The sequence below is a fragment of the Pagrus pagrus genome (assembly GCF_965226575.1).
Source record: "Pagrus pagrus genome assembly, chromosome: 23".
NCBI classification, from domain to species: Eukaryota; Metazoa; Chordata; class Actinopteri; order Spariformes; family Sparidae; genus Pagrus; species Pagrus pagrus.
The window spans coordinates 14,241,589-14,265,046 of record NC_140205.1 but is presented as its reverse complement, the minus strand read 5'-3'; the positions used below and the strand labels follow the sequence as shown (position 1 = coordinate 14,265,046).

At 44.3% G+C, this 23,458-nt stretch overlaps 1 protein-coding gene across 7 annotated transcripts; it reads right to left on the bottom strand.

Annotated features, from left to right (window-relative positions):
- On the bottom strand, positions 1–23,014 carry usp15 (ubiquitin specific peptidase 15). Of its 7 annotated transcripts, XM_084345627.1 has the most exons (22): positions 22,905–23,014; positions 22,009–22,136; positions 21,517–21,647; positions 18,752–18,878; positions 17,541–17,686; positions 16,152–16,213; positions 15,601–15,690; positions 11,011–11,155; positions 10,589–10,762; positions 10,213–10,371; positions 9,790–10,014; positions 9,626–9,709; positions 9,214–9,308; positions 7,856–8,044; positions 7,539–7,657; positions 7,141–7,422; positions 6,786–6,856; positions 5,856–5,971; positions 5,616–5,765; positions 4,696–4,799; positions 4,019–4,107; positions 1–2,497 (listed from the first exon to the last, which is right to left on the bottom strand). In XM_084345627.1, exons 1-22 carry the CDS (start codon positions 22,991–22,993, stop codon positions 2,135–2,137), a joined length of 3,138 nt encoding a protein of 1,045 aa, XP_084201753.1. In that variant the 5' UTR covers positions 22,994–23,014; the 3' UTR covers positions 1–2,134. The 7 variants fall into 7 exon arrangements, with proteins under 7 accessions (XP_084201753.1, XP_084201754.1, XP_084201755.1 ...); XM_084345628.1 differs by lacking the exon at positions 15,601–15,690; XM_084345629.1 differs by lacking the exons at positions 21,517–21,647; positions 22,009–22,136; positions 22,905–23,014 and adding an exon at positions 20,573–20,610.
- Positions 23,015–23,458: the final 444 nt, after the last annotated feature.

Here is a 23,458-nt window from a genome sequence, read left to right as displayed (position 1 = left end):
GCGACATTTCAGGTCTTGCCAAGGTTTTAAATATATTGTCTGTTTATTATTAAATGCTTACATATAAATAAATAAACTTTATCAAATGTGCACTCACAGAGTGAACTCTTATGTACAGTATTGTATAAGCCTATAGTAGCAATCACATCTCATTCAGGATGGGGTGAGTCGCCCGAAAAGCAAGGCAGCAGCGAGGCGGTGAAGCCCACTGAAGTCAAAGCACAGAGATGCTCGTAAAAGGCATGGTACACGTCTAATATTCTGAGGCGACAACAGGTACGCTGATGCTGTTTTTACAATGGAAAGAACAGGTAGAAAAAGAAAACATTAACACTCCACCATGGAGAATAGTTTTACGTCGATGGAGGAATATCCTGCAACAATCTGCCACACAATATTTTCACTGTATCATGATCCCAAAAGCTGAAAGGCCTTTTAGGCGGACTCACCCCATAGGTTTTTTTTGTCCCCCCCCCACCCCTAACCCTCCCTCCCCTTTCCTTCCCAGGACCACAAAGACGCATATTTCCCCCCTGTGGAAAGGGACGCATTCAGCAGTACCCATGATTTCATACAGCTAATATCAAAGGCTAAGAACCCATTACCATCGCATTCAACCAAACCAAAAACAAAAAGGGAGCCATGAAACAAAAAAAGAAGGAAAAAAACACATCTGGCCCTATAGAGAATCAAAAAGGCATCAACCACATACATCTGGTCAGTGTTCATTCCATTCAGCATACATTCAGGCCCTCTTGTGGGTTTAAAAAAAAAAAAAAAAAAAAAAGCAGACGAACCAACAAATCATATGGACATTCGCACACGAGTGTAGGTGTGTGAAGGGGCCGTGCGAGAGAAGGCGGCGCTGATAAGTGATGTGCAAAGAAAAGGCGACTGGTCTGAGATTGAGAGTTAAGGCCGAGGTGATGCAAACAAGAGACGAGCCATCTGATGTCAGCGAAATCACCGATGTTTTCTAATCTCACAGTGCCTCTGATATGAGGAGAGAGAGCGCAGAGAGCCGTGGTAAAGCTTTAAAACACCACCCATGAATAACTTAAGAGGGAGAGTCGGAGGGGGAGATCTTTGAGTCTGCCAGCTAACTTTTAAACAGATATCGGGAGCGGAGTTAAGACGGGGGTGCTTCTGGAGCTCCTGAAACATCTTAACGCCGATTCATTTTTGCAGATAAAACACGCAGAGTTCTGAGTCTGTTTTTTTGCAAAGTTGGCTGGATGACTGCTCAATCCTGCTTTATTTTGGAGGAGATCAGAGAGAGAGACGGCGAAAGCAGGACCTTAAATCTCTAAAGTTCATGCCAGTATGCTAATAATCTGTCTAAAAATGCGAGATCACAGCAGCAGCAGCAGCAGCACGAAGCTAGGACAGTTTGGCTGTTTGACACTTTTGTAAAAACCACACAACTATGAGTGTCACGTCTCTACGCCGAGTCTAGACAGCAGACACGTCCCGTCGCTGGCTTACTAAAGGCAGCTTCCTAAACTTTTTATGGGAGAAAACCCTCTGAGAAAGTTGTTATACAACTGCAGTTTGTCTGGCAATAATACACACACACAAAAAAAAAGAAAAGAAAAAGGTGGATGGTTGGTGATTGTGCAAGTTCAAAAATGTTTCAGCGCATCATGATAACCCGATATAATTCAGTGTTTAAAATATTTACAAGGTCTAAATGATAGTAAAATGATATGCCAACGATGCTCTCAAAAATATATATATATAAAAAAAACAACAAAGGAACACAAAAAGCAGGAGGGCGAGTCAGAGCGTGACCCCACAGCACTGTGAAGCCTCCGAATCAGCCCTGATGTGAGTCTTTTCAGAGAGCAGGTGAGCAAATCTTAACGAATGGACGTGGCGACACACTCACACACTTGACACACACACACACACGCGCGCACACGCACACACAGTGATCCAACCACAGAGGAGGGCCCTGATTTCTTGCGTACCCCGGCAGCTCCCCTTCATCCCCCGCAGTGGCTCCGCCTGTCGAGCGGCCGAGTCCGAGCCGCTGGGTGGGACCGGTGGCGCCCGCTGCCATGCTGTGTGTCCATATGGCTTTGGATGGAAAGATCCTTGTCTCTCTCTCCATTTATTCCTGTCCTCGCTCGCCTCAGTTGGTTTTCATGGTGACGTCTCGATTGGGCGCCTGCTCCTCCTCCTCTTCCTCCTCCTCTTCTTCCTCTTCCTCCTCCTCCTCGTCCTCCTGCTCGTTGTCGTTCTTCCTGCGCCGGTTCTCGTTCAGGTCCTCCTCGTCGCTCAGAGCGGAGGCGGCAGATGCGGCGGCGGCGGATGCGGCGCCCTGAGAAGAGGAGGCGGTCTTTCTCTCCTGCCTCGCCTCGCCTTCGTTCTCCTCCTCCTCTCCTTCCTCCTCCTCCTCCTCTTCCTCCTCCTCCTCCTCGCGGTCCAGAGCGAAGTAGCCGGTGCCCTTCACCGTGTCCTGGCGCTGGTAGAACAGCACATAGCCAGCTTTGGACTAAAGGAAAGACGACATAGTTAGTCAGCTACACAAACAACTCCTCTTTTAATAACATGACCGTGCATTTATTGTGAATTGTGAGTCAACAGGATCCTGTTGACTCACAATCCTGCATTTGATCCTGCATTAATTACAGCTCGCCCCCAGGACATTTTTTCCCAAGACAAACCTGCTGCGTGATTACCTCCTGAATTGTAATTGGTTAAACACATGATGACTCATCGGTCCATTCACAGGAAGTCAGAAGATATGAAGTCTGGTGATATTCTTTATTTTTGTCAACTTATCAAGAAAAGGATCAAAACCAACTATGAATTGATGCGACTAACAAGTGTATCAGATATTCATCATTTTTCCAATTATGGGAATTTGTGGGTTTTTTGTCCAGTAGCTGATTAAATACATTTTATTAACGCAATATCCTTTCTGTCTCTCACCATTCTGTGGTCTCATTCCCTGTTCTGCCCCCAAACTAACTATGTTTACACAACACAAGTAATCAGTTTCCTTGATTACCAATAATCAGTATCAGCCCTGAGAAAAACAGTCGATCCCTATGACATGTAAACTGGATATTCTGTTTGGATATGGCGAATGTAGCGTTTTACGTGGTATATTCTGATATTATTCCGGTTTTAGGAGCGTTCTTTGGACATGTACACAGCGCACTCAGACAAAGCGTCTCAACTGAGATGGTTTTGCACAAGCAGCTCCAGCTGTTCCACTTTCCCATATCTTGTCATCATAAACCACATATTAGAGCGTGTTTATTGGACTATGCAAGGCTGCATGTAAACAGGAATTTACATTTTCATTGGCTATGCAAACAGCTTAGTAGGAACATTGTCTAATGTTGGTCTTTTACAATAACCAAAGTACAATATCAGCTGCCTCGCCCTTTAAACTTCCTCTCAGTTTTGAAGCAGCATGACTGAGAAGCACGGATCATTAGTCGTGCAGAAATCGACAGAAAGAGACAGCTCTTAATGAAAATACTGAATATTAAACACAAGGACAAGCTCAGCATTAGTGGTCTCATACTGTTTGTTTTGCCCAGGTCAAAGCCAAGGCGTCAAGCTGAATATATAATGACAGCTGGTTTGCAATTTTTCATGTCATTGAAAGTTTCACCTGTGTCTGTGCTGTAGTGGAATCCTCAGTGGGCAGTGAGGAGTAAAAGCCTTTACAAACATCCTCGACAGCGCCCAGAGACTCCACGTTGTTGGAGTGTGGGCTTTCTGGCTTCAATCACTCGCTTGAGTTGCCTTTGCCAATTACTACTTAATAACCAACTCTTCCATAACGGTAACAGTACGAGTTCTCAGGACCTCATTAGTGCTTTTTTTGGAATTGCCACCACAGCTGGACATCTTTGAGAAATCAGACTGTTCTGTAGTGTAATAATTAATCCCAATTACTTTGATGAAATTAACTTTTCTAGTTCTTTTCCGGCAAAACTGCCTCTGATGAATATACAGAAGGACTGTTGCCTGGCTGTTGCAAAATGCGGATGCTCACCACTATTTGATCTTCGTTGGCAGGAGACACGCTGCTGTCATCAAAGTTGTACCACTTTTCGTCGTCTTTGTTCTTGGCGTATGCGGTATCTGAGCAGAAGACGAGAACGAAGCATTAGACAGGTTTCTCTCTTTTCAGGTGTGCCGGTTCAGCACAGTATGTTCACTGTTTATGATACATTTCTACACATTTCTGTAACAGGACACTAGCTTACAGCTGTGTATCATTACTGAGTATTAGAGCCATCCAAAACTTCCTGACAACTCTTTTGGTGACTACAGTGAAAAGCATATTCAAACAAGCATCAGTTGGCTACAATTATAACAGAATGACGGTGCAAAAAGCAGCGAAACCCCCCCCCCCTGCTGTGACGCCTGTGGTGAGCTTCAGAGTGAAACAAAGCTCTGTGTGATAAGGACGTGCACACACCAGTCATGACTGACAGAAACAACACGCTTCTCGCCTGCTGCAATCACAGGGTTTCAGACATGTTTCTTGATTATGCTTCATGGAGTGATGAGGAGTGTTGGTGCATAAAGCAACAAATATCAACAAGAAAATCTGTCTTGTTTTACATATGAGACAAATAAAATCAAAATGGTATCATGCCAAAAGGACACAAAGGGAAGCAGAAAGGAGGCTTTTTAAAGTCCTCAGTGACATGTGGAGAATCTTACAGTGGCCTCCACCCATCCCTCCGTAGTGGTTGGACACAGCGATGAGATCATAGCGACAGGGCCCAGCGTTGGGGTTGATGAGGAACTCAGACATATCCAGGTCTCTGCAGGAAACACGTCATACAGTATGTAAGAAGTCGTCAGGTGTCGTGTACGAAATGTTTGAATCATGAATTATTAACAAAAACATTGTGTAACTAGATGATGTATTAAAAAGAACACCTGTCAAACCGCAGATGCTGGAAAACCTCGTAGGAAACATGATGTCTGTTTCATGTATTAATGTGAGGAAGGTTACGGCCTCCTCCTAATTTCACACAGATTTGATGTTTTCATCTGTCAACACTTTTTGTCTACTTTGTGGAGGCTCAAGTCTTGTGATTCATTGTTCACCACATCTGTTCCAGATGCACTTCATCGCATTTTCTTTTTATCCATACACCAACTTTTCAACCTCCCCGTAGCGTATTAACTTTACTGTGATATTAAACCTTTTTTTCATAATTCAAAAACGATAGACCGAACGATAAATAGAACAATCATTGAAATAATTGGGAGAGTAATCACTAATTAAAATAATCGTTAGTTGCAGCCCTACTTGACGACAACAGAAAAATTATCAGGTATAAAATGTTTCAGATGGAGCTTATTTTACTGACGGATAAAAAACTGTAATTACATTCTTAATGCGCATGAAACTATTCATCTATACGTATACACTAGGTCTGCATATACTGTATGTAGATGAGGTAAAAACAGGTCTGCAAAGCAGAAACAATGGACAAACTGCAGAAAACGCAGTGTTCTGCTGCAGTGATTTATTGCCTTTTCTGTGTGTGTGTGTGTGTGTGTGTGTGTGTGTGTGTGTGTGTGTGTGTGTGTGTGTGTGTGTGTGTGTGCCTGTGTGTGCGCACACGTACTTGAGTGGGAAATCAACAAGCGAGTCCAGTTTATCCCTCATATAACGACTGTAGGAGAAGCGTTTCAGATGGACCACCAGCACCGGCGGCAGAGACCACAGGTCCAGCTTCTTAGTGGCCTGTTGGTGCTGCTTGCAGTTCGGACAGTACCTGCGAGACCACATGCACATTTCAAGTTGGCAGGTGCAGTCGACCCCACCGTGTTTGTGTGTTTTGACTGTGCGGTGAGTGTTGTCTCACCATGGGTCTTCGGCTCCCAGTTTCTCCTTGGTGGTGAACAGCTCGATGCAGTCCTTCAACTTAAAGAACGCCTTCTTCTGAGGCTTGTACTCCATGCTCTCGTGCTTGTCGAAGTCCTGTTCTCAGTCACACAAACACACATAACAGTTGTTGGAAAACACTTCTTATAGCACTGCTGTGTTCCTGTCACGTCTCTCTTTTAAAAATGTGCTGCAGGGATGACATATTTGTGTGAGGGCTAACCCAGAAAATTAGCATCTTAACCACTAAGTTTCCTACTGCACTGTACTACACACACTTGTTAGTGTGGTTGCAAGTAAAGTAGTGGTGCGAGTAGATGAGTTTCCGGTTTCTGCGTGATAACGTTTAATGTCCCCATTAGCTCTGTAGTCTCATTTAGCTTCTTGTTAGCAACAGCCCTTTTATAGATACATAAATGCTTTAAAATTCACAATTGGGGTATTTACTGACATTTTTATGTTGTAGAACAAAAGGGTGAAAAACTCATTGTGTTAACCACAGACTTTATTTTAGGCATCGAACTAAAAACCCATTCGAAAAACCCCTTGACCTCCAGCTGAGAGAACTGAAAGTGTGAAATTGCCAACTCATTTCCGGGTTTGAGGACTAAATCCTGCAGCACCCTTTAGAACAAAACTGATTATATGAGTTTTTGGCACCCACAAGTTAAATATAGACTAATAAAATGAAAGGTGGAGGTTTAACACCTTTCTTTCGGATCGGATCGTCTGCTGCAGATGTCAGATCTGTGACCTTCACATTACAAGTCACTTATGCTTATTACCAGGACTTCCTGCTGCTCCTGCCTGCTCACATCGCCATATTTTGAAACCTGACACCAGATTGCCGCTATGTTGCATTTATACAGGAAAGTTGGATATCATAGCATCAGATAAATATTAGCTTTACCTCGACGACAGTCTCATCGAAGTACTTCTTCTTGATCTCTGGTTCCCAGTCCAAGGAGAGATAAGAGCGGTCTGTAAAAAGGAGGACACACAAAACCACGAGTCATCTTTAATAACACCATCGTCGTCATTTATCATTCAGTTATTTCATCCATTTATCTACAGGGTCATTTAGTCTGGTGCTCACAAAAGGACTCATTTACTTTCCTGGGCTGTGATTCAATTATAAATTTACATATTATCCTTACAGTATAAGATATCGAGAATTTGAAAAATTCTAGTTCCATTAAAAATGTTAATGATTGGATACTAGATGGTGAGCATGAATATATTTTGAGGACATTGTGAGTTTCTACCACTGAGCCGAAGGTGTCCCTCGTCGAAGCGGATCTGCCTGGTGTCCTCCTTGATGAGCGAGAAGTCCGTTTTCCCCATGTTATTGAACTGGAATGTAAAAAGTCTCTTTTTGTTGTGCCCTGCCGTCTGCTGGCCTTTGGTGGAGTTCTGAGGGCCGACCACGCCATTCTCCAGCTCGTTGTCCCCGCCCACCGAGTCCTCTGACTGGCTGTTGTCGTTCTCGGAAGGCAGCTCCTGATCCTGACTGGACTCGTCGTCCTGCTCGTCGGTCTCCATCTCGCCTGAGGGAGGATGGACGAGATGTTTAACCACTTTATTGACTGTGGCACAAATCAAGTTAAGGTATACAGGTATTTGATCGTAACATGTCTGTATGTGTGGGTGTTTGTGCACTCACTCGGCGACCCCTCCTCCAGCAGTCCATTAGTGGCATTACCATTGACAGTGTGTTGTTTTGTTGGCTGCGTTTCTTCACAATCCTCTTCTTCCTCCTCTACTGAAGATCTAACGAACCGGCTTCAAAGACAAAACCATTTTTAGTCCTTTTCTAACCTACTTAAACAAGCTAAGCAATGTCTTCTAAAGGGCTTTTTATTGCTTCTTGATTGCATGCCAAAATGCCTTGTAGATAAGACAAACTTATCCGCGAACATCAAACTTGACGCCCATTAGCTGTGTGCCAATATGATCCACCATGGAGACACATGGACGTACCAGAGGCGCAGCAGCAGCATGTTGTAGAGTTTGTCTTCACTGAGGGTTCTGGGGACGGCGATGAGGAAGGGCTGTCCGAAGAGCGGCGTGCTGGTGTGGTTGTAGCCCGACTGCTTGTACTTCTCCCTCAGGTGCACCGGGATCACTACGTGGTCCGTATCCTCCACCCTGTTCACCGCCAGCTCAAATCTGCAGAGAGAAGCGTGTGCTGTTAGGAAAACCGATTTCCAGCATATTTACGTCCTTGGCAAATATGGTGATTTAAATTGGTGGGGAGCCAACTGATCAATAGAGTTATCAAGGAGACTTAAAACCAATTAAAAACGTAACCAAATATTAAATGAGTGAAATCACACCACGCATTCGGTGTCAAGTTTTTTTCTTTTTAAATAGTAAACAGCGTTGGGGCCGTTACACAGAAACAGTAATGTATTAGACATTACTCATTACTCTGCAACATCCCCTGAGCAATATCACGTAACATTAAACTTTATAAATGGCCAGATATTAGCCCTATCTAATAAGGAGGAAATAAACAATTTATTCTAAGGTCGTTAAATGACGAATAAACTGCATTTAACAGAGCAAACACACTCTTAAGTCACTCTCTTACTGTAAACCACGGCTTTACGGTAGACTAGCCCAGCGTATATGAGGTATTTACCACTAAAACCGTGGTTATCCCTCATGAGGAGGAGTCTCTCAAAACGTTTGCTAGACAATCTGTTCCTCCTCGGAGTAAACTAAAGACTGCACAGAGTAAAGAGCCTCTCCATGGGCGCAGCAGACAGTGTTGCTGTGTTGAATTTCATGGATATCAGAAGAGATTAGGTGCTCGTTGTGTGAGCGTGCTTGCGAACCTTCTATCCGCCCAGTAGGCAGATAAATGAAGGACTTATGTAACCCCTAGCAATGACATGGTAATTGTTAGATTAGTAGCTGTAATGTGATTACCGACTTTAGGAAACAGTAATCTGTTACATTACTGCGATCTAGACAAATGTAATGCTATTACAGGAATTCATTACTTTGTTATGCATTACCCCCAACAGCCAAAGTCTGTTCATCCTTCTGCCATCTTGGGAAAGATACAGAAGCACCAACAGCTGTACCAGCAGTCTAAGGAGCAGCTTCTTCACTCATCCTCAACACTTGATTGTTTTTTTATTAATTAGTCTGCAAAGTTTTTGTTTTTTTGAAAGACATTTCATTATCTTGCGTTGCACTATAACGATTAAAATTCTTTTGAATCTTGACGGTAAACAAGGCCCCGACACTTCGATTTAGCCAGAAGTAAAAGATAACGCTCCATCGAAATTGAGATAACAGTGTGCCTGTCAGCCGAGTTCCACACTCACACATAGATATCATCTCTCTCCATGATGCTGCTGAGGTTCTCATTGGTGGCGAAGATCCGGTGGAAACGGTGGTTGTAGATGTCAGTTACAATCATCTGGGGGATGAAAGACAAGTGGAGAGAGACGTAGTCAGAAGATTTGTGTAAACATTGGCTTATCAACCTGACATACGGCATATTCTTGAGATTATTTAGTACACAAACTCATTTGAGTGTGAATAACTGGTATGAGTTGGAAAGTATTGTTTCATTGGCACTTTCTGTATATATTTTCCTTTTTTTGCTTTTTTATTCAGCTCCTTGATCGACAGGAATCATTTTCTTTTCCCACAAGGTGCTGTGTCTGAGTAGGCAGGGAATCTCTAAAGAGAGCAGGTTAGTGCCTGGAGCAGAGCTGACTGTGATGTTTGTACCTTCTCAGCAGGCACCCCTGACAGGTTGGAGAGCGAGGTACACAGGTCAGAGATGTAGCCCACCTTCGGCACGGTCAGCTTGTACTGAAACATAAACACGCCACCGTCAACCTTCCGCCTCCACATGAGGTCACAATGTTGCTCTCCCGGACATTACGTGTTACCTGCGTGGGTTTGGCCAGAGGGTCCAGTCGGACCAGGTAGACCTCCAGCGTGCGCTCCTTCTTCATGGGCAGGGGCAGGGTCAAGTAGCAGAAAGGGTCAAAGGTCACGGAGACCTTGGAGCACACAGGACACACCAGGGTGGACTTGAAAAGGCCGTGGAAGATGTCCACGATGATGGAGTCGTTTCTCTTGATGTGGTTCTCCCACGCCTCCTCCGCCACCACCTGAGATCAACAGCAAGGCAGAAGAACTGATTGTTTCAAACTATTTATACAGAGGTATATAAATGAGTCATATAAAATGAAAAACGCATACATTGAGTCATATTTTATAGGACGTGAGCAACACTTTTCCTTTATCTTTGGACAGCTGGATACACTTTAGGATCTGGCCACAATTTAACACTTTTATCTCAATCTCACCTTATCAGGCCTGCCGTTGGCGTCCTTCAGCTGGATGTAGGGCTTCTTCCTGATGCGGTTGAGGTCCTCGTGAAGGCCGTCCAGGAGAAAGGCTAGCAGCTCGTGAGAGTCCTGCTGTTGGTAGCCCGAGAACTGTGGGGCGAAGCGGCCCACCTGGGTCTGGAGGATGGAAAACACATGAGAAAACAGAACAAAGAAAAGGAACTGGGATGCTTTCTACCCAGAATTAGAAATCTATAAGTGAAAGGTAACAGCTACTATAGGTGCCATGTTAATAGTGCTTTTTCAGACCCTTCCTTACAAAAATGTAGAAACAGAACATTGTTTTGATAGTGGCCCCAACACACACAACTCCTTTAGAGAATCTTTATGTCACCTTGAAAGGCCTTGGGGTGACGTAGCTGTATTTGCCCGTCCACAGCTGCTTGATAAGCTCGGCGTAGGCTCTGGCGATCTCCCCCTTCATGCCCAGCGGGTTGTCCACATTCAGCTCGTCCGTGTACTTGTCTTTGAGGAAGTACTCCGTCAGTGGAGGGATATTGCTTAAACACTGCAGGAGAGAGGGCAATAATCAGCAGAGGGTGGATTTAGGCTCTTCACAAGAACTGCTTTGCAAACTTCCACGCTGTCACTGCTGACACTCATAATATGCACAGACATGGAGCTCCAACTCTTCTTCGGCCTTCAAGTGCCGTCATTTCTGCAGGAAGTTTTTCTCGACTCAATGCACAAATATTTGAAGACTTGGAGAGAGCCAGAATGACTTTCAATATTTTTTTCCTAAAGGCATTCTGTTACCTGCACTGCAGAGTTCATGAAGCAGGTGTTGCCTAGGTTGGAGAGTCCACAGAGGCCCGAGCGCTCACTCTGCCTGCTCTGGTCTGAGTAGTCATAGCTGTTGTAGGCATGGTAAGACGGCAAACTATAGCTCGAGTTCTTCACACTGTGCAATAAACATATAGAAGGACAGACAAGCAGGTTATAGGAGGTCAGATAGGATTTGTCAAACTGCTACAAGCAAAGGAAAAGTTGAACACATAAATGTAACACATCTACACTGAGAGAAATTAGTATACAATGTTTTTTAGCAAGATAAAGTTGTTAATACACTCAACAATGCTCTAAAAAAAAACACCAGCTTCCACTATTTCCTCCAATAAAAACAAACAATCCAGCTTCAAGCTAGTCCAACTGCAGCGCTCAGCAGACCTCTGCAAGGGCTGCAAGGCATCGCTGCTCGTTTCTGGCTCCCACTGGTCAAGGGAAACAGCTGTGATGGCGGTGGAGGCAGTGGCCTCGCAGTTCAGCACGCGGTGGTGGTCCACCCTCCTGCTGTCCAGCTCCACCGCCTCAGGCCTCAGGCACCACCAGCAACACAGGAGCATGACATCTCAGCCCCGCCCCGGCCCGCGCCGGCCCACATGTCCGCGCCAAACTGAGCGACCGGCAGCCCGGACGGGGTCAGGATGAGGTTCGGTTCCGGGTGTCCGGCGGCGCATGCGAAGCCTGGATTTTAGAGGCCGCGAAGCAAAGTCCAGCTCCAGTCTCGACTGTTAAGTCCTCAGCTGAACCCAGTAAATGCTCCAGCAGCAGTTTGGGGATAGTCTGGACCAAGTTTAGGTCTAAATTTGACTTCCGAGTCCAGCGCAGGCCAACGACCAAACCACAGAACGCACAAACACACACGCCTCCTCTCTCTTAGAGCTAACTAAGCAGCTCCCCTCTTCTCTTCTCCCCCCTTCTTCTTTTCCGAGCTCGACCGCCTGTCATCTTGTTATCCTCTCTGCCTCAGATCCCTCCTGTCCTGTCCTGTCCTGTCCTGTCCTGTCCTGTCCCGTCCCGTCCTGTCCTCTAGTCTTGTGCTCCTCCCTCTGGCCTGCCTGCTGCTCTCTGCTGCTCTACGGCTACCGGCGGATATTTATAGCAGCATCAGCAGCAGCAAGGATGCTCAAGACTACTGCTACCGAAGCTAGAGGTGCACAGAGAGGGAGAGAGAGAGAGGGAGAGGCAGAGAGAATAGGGGGGAGGGGCGGACAGTACAAGGGGGGGAGGAAGGGGGGGGGGCTGACAGAGGAGAAATGAGATGGGGATGGAGGGAGCAGCTGATCCACTGCATCCAGCTGAGGCTGCAGTATTCACAGGCCTGACTCTCTCTCAGTATCTCTCTCTAACACAGATATACACACACATTAACACGTTCACTCATGCCGACACACCATTTATCCCCGTTTCTTACACTCTCATCTCGACACACACATTCACACTCTTCGCACCCATTTTAAGCCAAACACACACCTTGACACTCCCTCTTTTGCCTGCCATGGCTGCCTGTACGTTGGCTTTTAAACAGGGAGGCTTTTCATAAATAAAGTAACCCCTGAAGAGAGGGCGGGTTTCATCACCGGGGCCAGTGTGAGTGCGTGTGGAGGCAGGCGATGAGAGGAGCAGGAGCAGATGAAATGTATTCTGAAGGTCACTTAAGACTGCAGAACGTGTGCATCGCAATGAGCTCGGGGGAGAGGAGAGGTAAAAGAGAGAGAGGGAGGCAGAGGAAGAGAGGGAGAACCTGCCTGCCAGAATGCGGGGACACCGCCTAGTAAGATGGTGACACTTAACTGCTGTTACCAACGCCAAACAGACCGGGCCAAAAACCGCAAAATCAAAAAGACAAGTGTTATGTAATGCTGGAACACTTCATATGAAAAAAAGAGGCCCCATGCATAATTCAGAGGAAACGACAGCTCTGGCACACCAGTGAATCAGGGACAGGAGAGCTGCTGGGAGTAAGATCCAATTTCCCCAAGTCACCCACTCTCTGCATCCCACAATCTGAAAGATGCCACTGCCATCAAACAATATGAGGCAGAGCTGCGAAATGACAAAGTGCAACTACACTCCCAGTACGGGCCAGACGCAGAGAAAAATAATTGGAGAGATTTTCTTTTCACCGAGTGTAGGAAGGACAGGCTAACCTCACTTCAACACCTTCCTTCTTTGTCAATATTGATTTTTCAGGGTGGCCGAGCTCATGGCTATTATTTCTGCATTCCAACAGTATCGAGAAAAAATGCAGTGCAGAGTGTCTATATCTAAAGACGCACGCACAACCACGCACACACGCGCACACACACAGAAAGACACACTCCAGCATGCAGTAAATCACACACATAAAGAGGAAGCAGGGGACAGTAAAGTCTACTGGACAGCAGAGGTGAAAGCTCCACCCACAGCCCAGCAGTGCTCTCTAGCAGAGGGCCGACAGAGCCGCTGGGTCCCAGTGCTTTAGTGACAAACATTAATTTATGCTACAGTGGCGTTTTCAGAAAACAGAAACTGAAAGTTGGACAGAAAGTGAGCTGTGATTCACTTTCACACAGCAAGAAATCCAGACTGATACCTGAGCTGGTTCTACGATTTCAATACAACTGTTAAATAATAAAGAAACTTCAGAAAACATAGGCTAACACACGAGCTGCGTGATTATACATACAGGGGTACCGTGGTTTTCTTTTTGAATTATTAACGATGGCTTTATTTGTTTCGCAAGTGTTGTGAAACCTTCGAAACTCCTGATTTGGTGTGTCAGCTTCACTGTCAGCACTCAGGACACCAAGCTGGAAATGTTGAATGTGCAACGGCATCATGAAACAAAAACAAAACTAAAGATGGAGATGTGGGCAGTTAAATCTTACAGAGGCCATCTTTGAAAATTAGGTACGTTGGTTTGAAATATAACCAAGAGTTTCAAAGATTCTGTGCCGTCCCAGGATTGTAGACACTCTCCAAATACAGTGCAGTGCTGATGATTCATGTTCAAAAGTTTATTTAAAATTTGTAATCGCATTAATGGATACATTCATCCTAAATGAAAATTCTCCTCATCCTCAAGCGATGGAAAGTCAGGTGAGGTTTCGTAGTCCACAAAACATTTCTGGAGCTTCACAGCAAAACAGTGTTGCATCATTCTCCTAAAAAAAATGAAGATGGGGACTTCATGGGAAAAAATCTAGAAAAAAAAACATAAAAGGGTTACATACAGTTTGTCCCGTGTAATCCAAGTTTCCAAAGTTCCTAAATTGAGTTGAAAAGACGTAACCGCATTGCTTAGCTGTTAAGCTTAACGCACACACCCAATCTGAAGTGAGTGCACTGGCTTGACCACACGTCGAGGGTGAAAACTAGACTCTTCACTTCAATTTGGGTTATCTGGGCTTTCAGAGACTTGGATTATGCCTAACAAGCTGTATGGAGCCATTTTATGTTTTTCTGTTGTTCTCTTCAGCAGGTGAATGCTGCAACGCTGTTTTGCTATGAAGTTCCAGAAAACTTCACCTGACTTTCCATCAGCGTCCGAGTGAGTAGATAATTACTGAATTATCATTTCTGGTTGAACTTATCCTTAAAAAGTAAGAGTGAGGCTGTCTTCCGACCAACAACTGTGTTAAAACAACACTGGTGCTGGTGGTGAGTGTGTAAGGCTGTAGACAGCGCTGAGAAAATTCATTAGAATCCGAGAGGACCAGTTCGAGGAACAGATTCATAAAGTATACACCAGTGTATAAAACAGGATGTCTGAGCGTAAAACTGGCTTCATGCGTTTTCCGTCCCAGCAATTAAGTCAGTCAGAATGCGACCTCATAAGGAGCTGCAGGCCGACAAATCTTACATCTTTCATCTCTCAAATCTGTCAAAAAGCAACGTCGAAAAATGGATCAGGCTTCGAAAATCCTTCTACATTCGAATATGAAAGCAGCTGAGTTCATTAAATAGATAGTTATTTGGATATACTTTGGTGTTAAATCAGATAACACATGTTCAGTCTTAGGTTATCATTTGATTGTTAGCAGTAAGTGTTGTATGAGAGTAATGGATAAAGTAATTATCAAATCAACCATAATCATGCAGCCCTTGCCAGCACTATTAATGAGTAAGGTAGAAAATCAGAGGATCAGAAATGGTAACTAATGCTGATAAGGCACTCAGAGTCACCGACGGGCCTTTTATAGAGAGCACTGCTGTCGCTGAAGAAATTTCAAAAGAGATCGATCCCTCGTGAGCCCCCTTCCCCCGCCCTGCGATCAGCACTTACAGCTGAATCATCACGAGATAGCTTTGAGCCCAGAACCAACAGCCAGAGACAGATCTGAACAAGAAAAAGTTTATCTTCAAACTAAGTGTTGCTGTGTAAACTGAGCAGAACAGCTGAGAAAACTCACTTTCTTGCTGCAGTAATTTCTGCAGAATTTAACACTCCATAAGTCAATTCAATCTGAAATTCAAGTGAAGTGAACATGAAGCTTAATGATAAGAAACCCTCCAGACTCCATCTCTGGCTGTTGGCGTCCAAACCCCACCCCCTCAGCTCTTCGACCCACTACTAAGCCTTACTTCCTGCTGTTGAAGCTGCTGTTATGATTGTTTGTGAGAGATGAAGGCGAGATCTTTGGCAAAGCAGAGAGATTGGAAGCACCAGATGACCTTCAAAAAGATAAAGAATAGATCATGAGTTAGAGGAGAGGAAATAAGGAGCTGTTCCAGAAAGGTGCGCGAGTGTCAATTAAATAAAACTGGGATGAATTGAAATAAAACGGAGGGATATGTCAGCAACAAAAGGTCAAGCAAAAGAGGTAGTCTGAGGCAAAGTTGTAGAGAGAGGGGATTTTTGAAGATGATGAGGTGCTATAGTGACATAGCAGGGAAACTTTACACAGGGTTGCACAATTGTAAATTGAAATTTCCAAAGAAAGACGAGGATTTCTGTTGCTGGGTCACATCTGATCAAGTATTAAAGTCTTTAACAATTCAATTCTGTGTAATCCTTCAGTATATCAACAGACGTGTTTGGATACAGCGTGGAAATGGCGTTCTATTTCTGTGGTAACTTCCTTTTTTTTCAGTCAACAAAGCAATATAAGCCAGGTGATGCGCCGCTCACTCACTTGGGTGCCGTGGAGCCTCGAGGCCATGTGCCATCCTCATTCTTCTGCTCTATTACGAGAACCTGTGGGAGACAGCAGAAAGAAAGGAGGGCTCCATCTGCTTCCACAAATTTAAACCTTTAAGTGCTCCCATCCTGTAGTACATCCTGTACTACTGAAATTTCAGGATGAGAGATTGTGAAACTCTGGTATGATACTGATGTTTAAAATAATAATTTTACCAGTGACTAATAGTTGATACTGATGTTGTTGTTCATACAGTCATCTTATTTGCTGTATGTCACGGCAAATATCTCATCAGATAAACCATGTGTATTTTTTTTTTCCAGATTTGACCAGATAATCAGAGGACTTGAGACTGGAAGACTATATTAGACACATTTTTTATAAATAAACACAAAGAAACAGGTGTGTTTTGCCTTTCCCACATACTCTAAAGATCTGATTTCCGATGGAGAAAGACAGGGAGCCAGACAAATCTTATCTCCTCTTTCACTGTGTGAGGATTTGTCCGAGGCTCAACGATCCTCTGGAGCAGCTGCTGATCTGAAGCCCGCTGGCCCAAAGTGGCCAGGTGTCTACATTAGTCTAGGCTCGTACAGAGGATGCGTCTGCTCTAGTCGACTGTCAGGTGGATGCCAGGACATGCGTGCACGGTTTAAGCAGCTTACAAGGGGAGGTTAAGTGGCTTGCGTGGCAGCTGACTCACAGATGTTGGCGGGTTTGGGAGAAGCGACCGGCTCATTTACAGGGCAGTCTGACTGTACTGTGTTAACATTACTCCACAGAGAGTCAGATGATGATTTAAATGATCTACTGTGTGTCATATCAAATAAATACATTCCTGTTTTGCTGCTCTAACCACTCTGTGTTGAGGTTTTTTAAGTTAAAAATGTACCTGTTTATGTTGAGTGTTTACCCAGGAGAGGAACTTTGTAGAAAGTAGGAGCAGTGATAAAAAGAAATAGACAACAGCACCGCCTGAAGAGACTCAAACTTTAACACAACGACAAAGAAGAAACTTGTCACAGTACCACCTACAGTGTCTAAATGACTTCACGGTACATGAGCCCCAAAAAGAAAGTAATCCAGTTGAATTTCATTACCATCCAGGTCATGATAACCTGGTTCAAATGAAGCAGAAAAACGGAGGGTTTATTCTGAAGCTCCGCTCTGCTGTGGCCTAAAAGGGCTGACAGGCAGAGAGCACAAATAAGGAAAAGCTATCTGATAAGGGTGATTGAAACTAGAGCGTATTTCACTGAGCTCAGGAATAATAACTGTCTACATAGCAAGCCATATTTGGACGGCTCCGTGTTGATTTTGTCAAATAAGACTCCTAAAAAAGAACCTTGCAGAAGTCTAAGATAAAACAACAAAAGTCCTTACCTGTCCTTGGTAGAGGCCGGCGTCTTGAATGGTGCTGTCAGGCTTGTTGAGAGGCTCAAAGGTGTTGCTCATGTACCTGTTCCACAATCTGGTCTCCTTCTCATCAGGAATGCTAAACAGCTTCCTCATCTCCTTCTCTATCATATCTGCAGCAAAGCATGAATATTTTAAAAAGGAAAAGAAAAAGACAGGTTAACATTATGAGGTTAAAAACGGAAATAGCAAGTTTACGTCAAGTTTACCAAAGCCATGTTTCCACTGCACTAACTTTTCCAGGGACTTGGAACCTTTGGTGGAAGTCCCTGCGCATAATTTCCCCCCCCCAAAAAAGTCGTAGTTAAGGCTCTATAGTACTCTCCAAAAATACAGGAACTTTGGAGATCAGGGTTTGTAGTGCAGAACACAAAGTCCAGATCTTAGTGTTGTATAGTTGCATGACAACATGACATGTGACGCTTTTACATACATCAGCAGACTAATTTGCCTAATCTTCGTGGGTCTTAGAGCTTTTAGTTCCTTGAAAAGTAGTTCCTGGGACTACAAATTCTGGGTACTAATTTTTGAACGGGGATACGGTCAAGTCCGGAAACATTAAAGAGATGCAACCGGGTGTCGTAGGTGGAAACGAGGCTTTACTTGCAGAATGGAGAAAGATTAGACCAATAAAGGAGGAACTAATCAGTGAATTCATCTATGATCATGCTTGCAACCTGCAAACACTGACGAGTGACGAGACATGGTTTACAAATGTCTGTATTACGAAATGTGGTGTTACTGAACATGGAGGCACTGAAGAGGATGTTTGGATTTTAGAAGCCATCTTGTCTTTCATGTATTAATAATTAAGAACTTCTTATTAGTGTGAATACTAAAATAAGAAGTAATGGCAGGTAAATTCTTTAACCATAAACAGACCGTTTTCTTTGGAAAATACACATTAAGTCAAGAATAACATGAAGATGAATTAATCTTTTGATTAATGTTTTAAAGCAAGACATTTGTGGTCAAAACCTATAATATTTAAATAAATATTATATAACTATAAATAGGACATATTTTCTGTATGTGCCTCGAAATGAAAAAACAGCCTTAATCAAAAGAAAAGGGTAAATGAAAAGAAGTAGAAATCAAAGTAATGAAAATATCTAACTAACTGAAGTTAATTCAACTTGCAGCAATGTAGCCAAGACTCCGGACTGACTGAGGCTTACCTATTGTGTCAGCTTTACTGAAGCGTCTGGTGATCACATTGTCCATGTTGCTGTCTTCACAGAGCTTCAGCTCCGTCAGGTACACCTCCACCTTGCAGTGCTTCACAAACATACCCTGTTCCACCACCTGAAAAATTAACAGAAAGATTATTAACTAATTAATCTAAGACAGAACCCATGAAGCAATAAAATACAAATATATTGCAAACCGTGACATCAAATGTTATATGTGTGTACTAGCACTGGTCTGAATATCATTTTTGGGGATTCGAAGCTTCGGCAAGAACAACACAAGCTATCATACCTTCCTCAAACTCTAGGCCATTATTCCCCTCCTACAAATAGGAGGGGAGACCTAAGCCACTGTCTATTCCATCTCCATCTCCATAATCTAAAAAGTCAACTTGAAAAACGAGAGAAGGACCAGCAAGTGCTCGAGGCGCAGCATTTTTGCATGCAGAGAAGTGCACACAGGTTGTGAGAATAATTAAACACCATAAAGAAGCTTCATTTCTCACTCTTTATCAGTCTGTTGCCCCTTTTTTGATACAGGTGACACAATGTCTTCTTCCTCTTAAAATACAAACAACAAAGCATTCGAATACTTATTTGGACATCGAATACCATGGCAACGGCTTTTCCGGCTTTCAGGTCAGCCTTAATATGTACTTATAAAGTATAAGCAGATACCGTGCATTACATTCTCACCATAAGTTGCTGTAACGAGGAAAACACAACTATAATATACAAGTACCCCTCCGGATAATTCCAGAAATTCTCAACTGTTCTTAAAATATTAACTGTGTGTCATATCTGGGCTACATGAGCTGACTGCACCAAGCAAAAGCGTAAAACTAAAAAACATAATGTAGCAACAGATACATGTTAAGCCAAAGCACAAGACGTGAAGACGCTTCTCTGCTGTCACTATATCAGACAAAAAAAAACAACCTCCTGCTCATCATGTCACAAAAATGAAGCTTTTGCAGCAAGTCAACCGAACATGGAACACCTAAACCAGCTTTTTATTCTTTGAATAGGAACTAGTAAGCATTCTATAGCAGCAGCCCATCAGGTACACCTCTTACTTTACTTCTTTATAATGAATTATTTGCTGTCTCAAACCACAAAAATTGTCTGGTAAATTGGGGGTTGTACTAGCTCCAGTGTCTCATGGAGAACAAAGTACAGTCTTCTGGCCTGGTTGCCACTCATCTGGTGTCCTGATAGGAGCAGAGTGAAGTGCCTAAATTAGCAGCACCTCGTGGAAACAGCTGAGGGGTCCCAGCCTATTTATTTCACCCCTGAGCCCCTCCGACACACACGCACACACACAGTAACAACTTCACAAACCTCCCTGAGAACTGCAATAGTCATGCACACGGCTCAGATTCCCCCCAGCCCACACCTGCCTTACCCATACCCCGATATCCCGATGGGCCCACCACCCATGTGTTTGTAAACTCATCGCCAATCTCAGACAGAATTTCTTAAATCAGAGCCGAGCCAAAACCATTTACCCCACCCACCCCCCCCACTCCTCCCATACTGGTTGTGCCTCTCGCACTCCTCTCAGAAGCCGCTTCACTCAGTGTGACCTCAGCCGGCATTCCTCCACTTCAAAAAACAAGGACAAGCAGGAACACTCCGCCGGTGTTTGGCAATCAGACCAGAAGAGGACAAACGGAAAAGAAACATAGCGATAAACCCGTGACTACAATCCTCCTGAATCCTTTTTGTGCCTCCCCCCTCCGCACCTCAGGCTGATAACCCCACAGAAGAAACAAGGAGTTGAAAAAAAGAGAAAAACTAATAATGAACCTCCTGCATGTTGTGTCGCGCAGATCGCTCCATGTTTCTTTTCAGTCATCCAGAACGTCGCCTGAAAATAGAAACCCCGCGGCCACCCGATACGTCCAGCGACATACATGGCAAAATGGGAGGGTCGATGGAAGGGGGGAGAAAGACTAGAGAGAGAATGATAGAGGAACCTCTTCTAGCAGCCATGATGGCATGACTAGTGAGATTTAAAGCCGGGATTTGATACTGTAGGTCCTGTTAGGTTGCAGCCGCCATCATGACATATTCCACTGACTAATCAACTGTAAGCACACATACAGCAATGCAGTGGTTCGTTTCACTCTACCAAAATGTGTGTGAAAGTACTTTTTAACCATAAAGAATAAGAGCACTTCCTGACAGGAATGAACAAAAAGCTGAAGGGAATGAATGAAACACACAGTCACTCTTGCATCCCCTTCCCGCAAGGTCTCCAGTACACAGGGTCTTAATCTTCTCACATCTAAGTCAGCCAATCAATACCTACTGCAGCATTTCTTATTGTAACAAGCAAGGCTACAGTATTCCAATCCAAACAAAACTTTGTGCTTAACACTCTCAACTTTTCTTTCTGTTAAAAACGTATAACAAGCAGCAGTGGAGACAGATCAATATTATCTTGAAGTACTATAGTTCTGATATCAGTTAGCTGAGTCTTTTTCTATTTCATGTTGCATAACACTCTTGCAGAACTCAAGTTTCTGTTACAATTGTGCTACACTCCTGATATCATGATCTCAAACAACCACCTTTGCACACATTCCTCCCGTTCAACCCGTCGCAAGCCACACCAGACACCTCAGCTACGAACCAGAACCATTAAATCGCACCGGAGGGAACAACCTTTGCCAGTAGTATATAATGAAGCGAGCAGAACACTCTCCAACCATCAATTCATAGTCCAGTTCTCATGAATGAACCCTTACCTTGCGTGCAATTGGCTCCTGACCCTCCTTCAACCCATACCAGCTGACTAGCTTATTCCAGCCCTCCGTCGGGACCAAGATGTAGTCGAGCTCGTCGATGAGGTGCTCCTTGATGGCCAGCACATCCCCATCTAGAGGTAGGGAGGAGGTGAGAGAAAGGGTGAGAAATGAGCAGTTAGAGGGAGGAGGGAAAGCACACTATGGGACAGCACTTACAGCGCTGACCCTGCAGTGACTGTCTCACACGACACAAAACACACAAAGGAAAAAAGGTACACTGGAGAGCTTTCTATGAACCCCCCCCTAAAAAGGCTACTCTATGGAGTCAGTCAACAATGTTGTTTTTTGTTCCCTTTTCCTCTCAACTCTTTGTTGCTACTTCCAGAATGATAAGCTTTACTGACAATGTGGTGCATAAGGGCCACACAGTATTCACAATAAATTCATAATGGTGATTTAAGGTCTCATGAGGTGATGCATCACCCGTCTTACCTCTGAGGAGACCAGAGTTATCAACTGGTCCTGGGTAGACATTCTGGTCACCCATCTGGTATTTGTCCCAGCTGTCATATCCCACATATTTCTTCCACTGTTTGAACCAATGACTGTCCACAAGGTACCTGCAGAGAAGGGAAGCGATATTACTTCAGCTCTGATAAAGCAAGATGGGACTGATCGGTCTAGATTGTTCAAGGGTCAGGCAACAGTCTGTAAGATGTAAACCAAAGCTTTTTTCTCAAACACATTGAATGGTGACTGTGGAAATACTCTGGCAGGTGAAGGCTACCTTGCTGTCAGTTCTCCAAACAAATCTGACTCTGGGAGGCTAATTTGACACAGATTGATAGTTGTAACAGTAGCACTGTTGACGCCGACTTGAGTTCAGGTTGCTGCATGCCAGGCCAGCTGGCTCTGTGATTTTGACAGGTGCTTCTTTTCCGACTCCGCCCTGCCGAAGTCGACGGGATGAACCCACTGACTGGCAAACCACTTGGAGCTTCGGTGGACTAGCCAATTAGCTATTAGCCTGCTAACTAGAGCAGACCAACGAATGTAGCCTCACTGAGATCTTGTCAACAATTAAGTTAAAAAGCGACACTGTAATTTGGAAGCAGCGCACATAATCACCAGAATGCAACATGTAATGTAGAAGATATGTGGGGTCTGTCGTTCTTCACTGACAGTTTAGAAGCTAGCGTTAGCCGAAGCACCGCTAGCCTGCCAAGCTGACACACATGAAGCTGACGGGCTCCCGTTAGCTAGCTCGGAGCTAACTGTCAACACGGCCCGTCACCTCGGCTTTCTTATCCTCCATGGCGTTGACAGCCTCGGCGGAGCCGGCCGACGGCCACGCGGTATCTTTGAAAAGGTTTCAGCTCAAGTCTTACCAAGTGTCTCCCTTTCTCAGCTGTGTTTTCAACAGTGCCGCGACCTCTCCTCTCTGGGTATCCAGATCAGCCGCTCCTCCTTCCGCCATCTTTCCTCAGACATCACCCGCTGCATGCTGGGAAAGTGTGGGGCGTCACCGAGGCACGTAGAGGGTGACGCTGCCGTTTCAGCCAATCACGAGCTCGCCGGCAGAAGGGGAGAAGCGTGACACCCAGTGGTAAAATCATTCTAGAAAAATTATCCAAAACTGCTCCATCATTGTGTCTGCGCAGCCTTCTTGATGTCTGTGCCCCTTTAAAAAACAGTCTTCAGCAACTTTCCGTCTTTGTCCAGCCAGGAGCATTATAATCTTAAAAATGTTTAACACAACATTTCATACAGGGAGTAAAATACCTCTAAGCAGAGTCTTATTTCATTAAGATTTTGTCAGTGGACCTAATTGGAGCTTTGTGTTTTTTCCATAACATAACCTGATTTTTCTGATCAGGAAATTATACATCCCCTCCTATTTTGAGACAGTAAAAGGTATATTTTTTGGCATTTTTCTGCAATG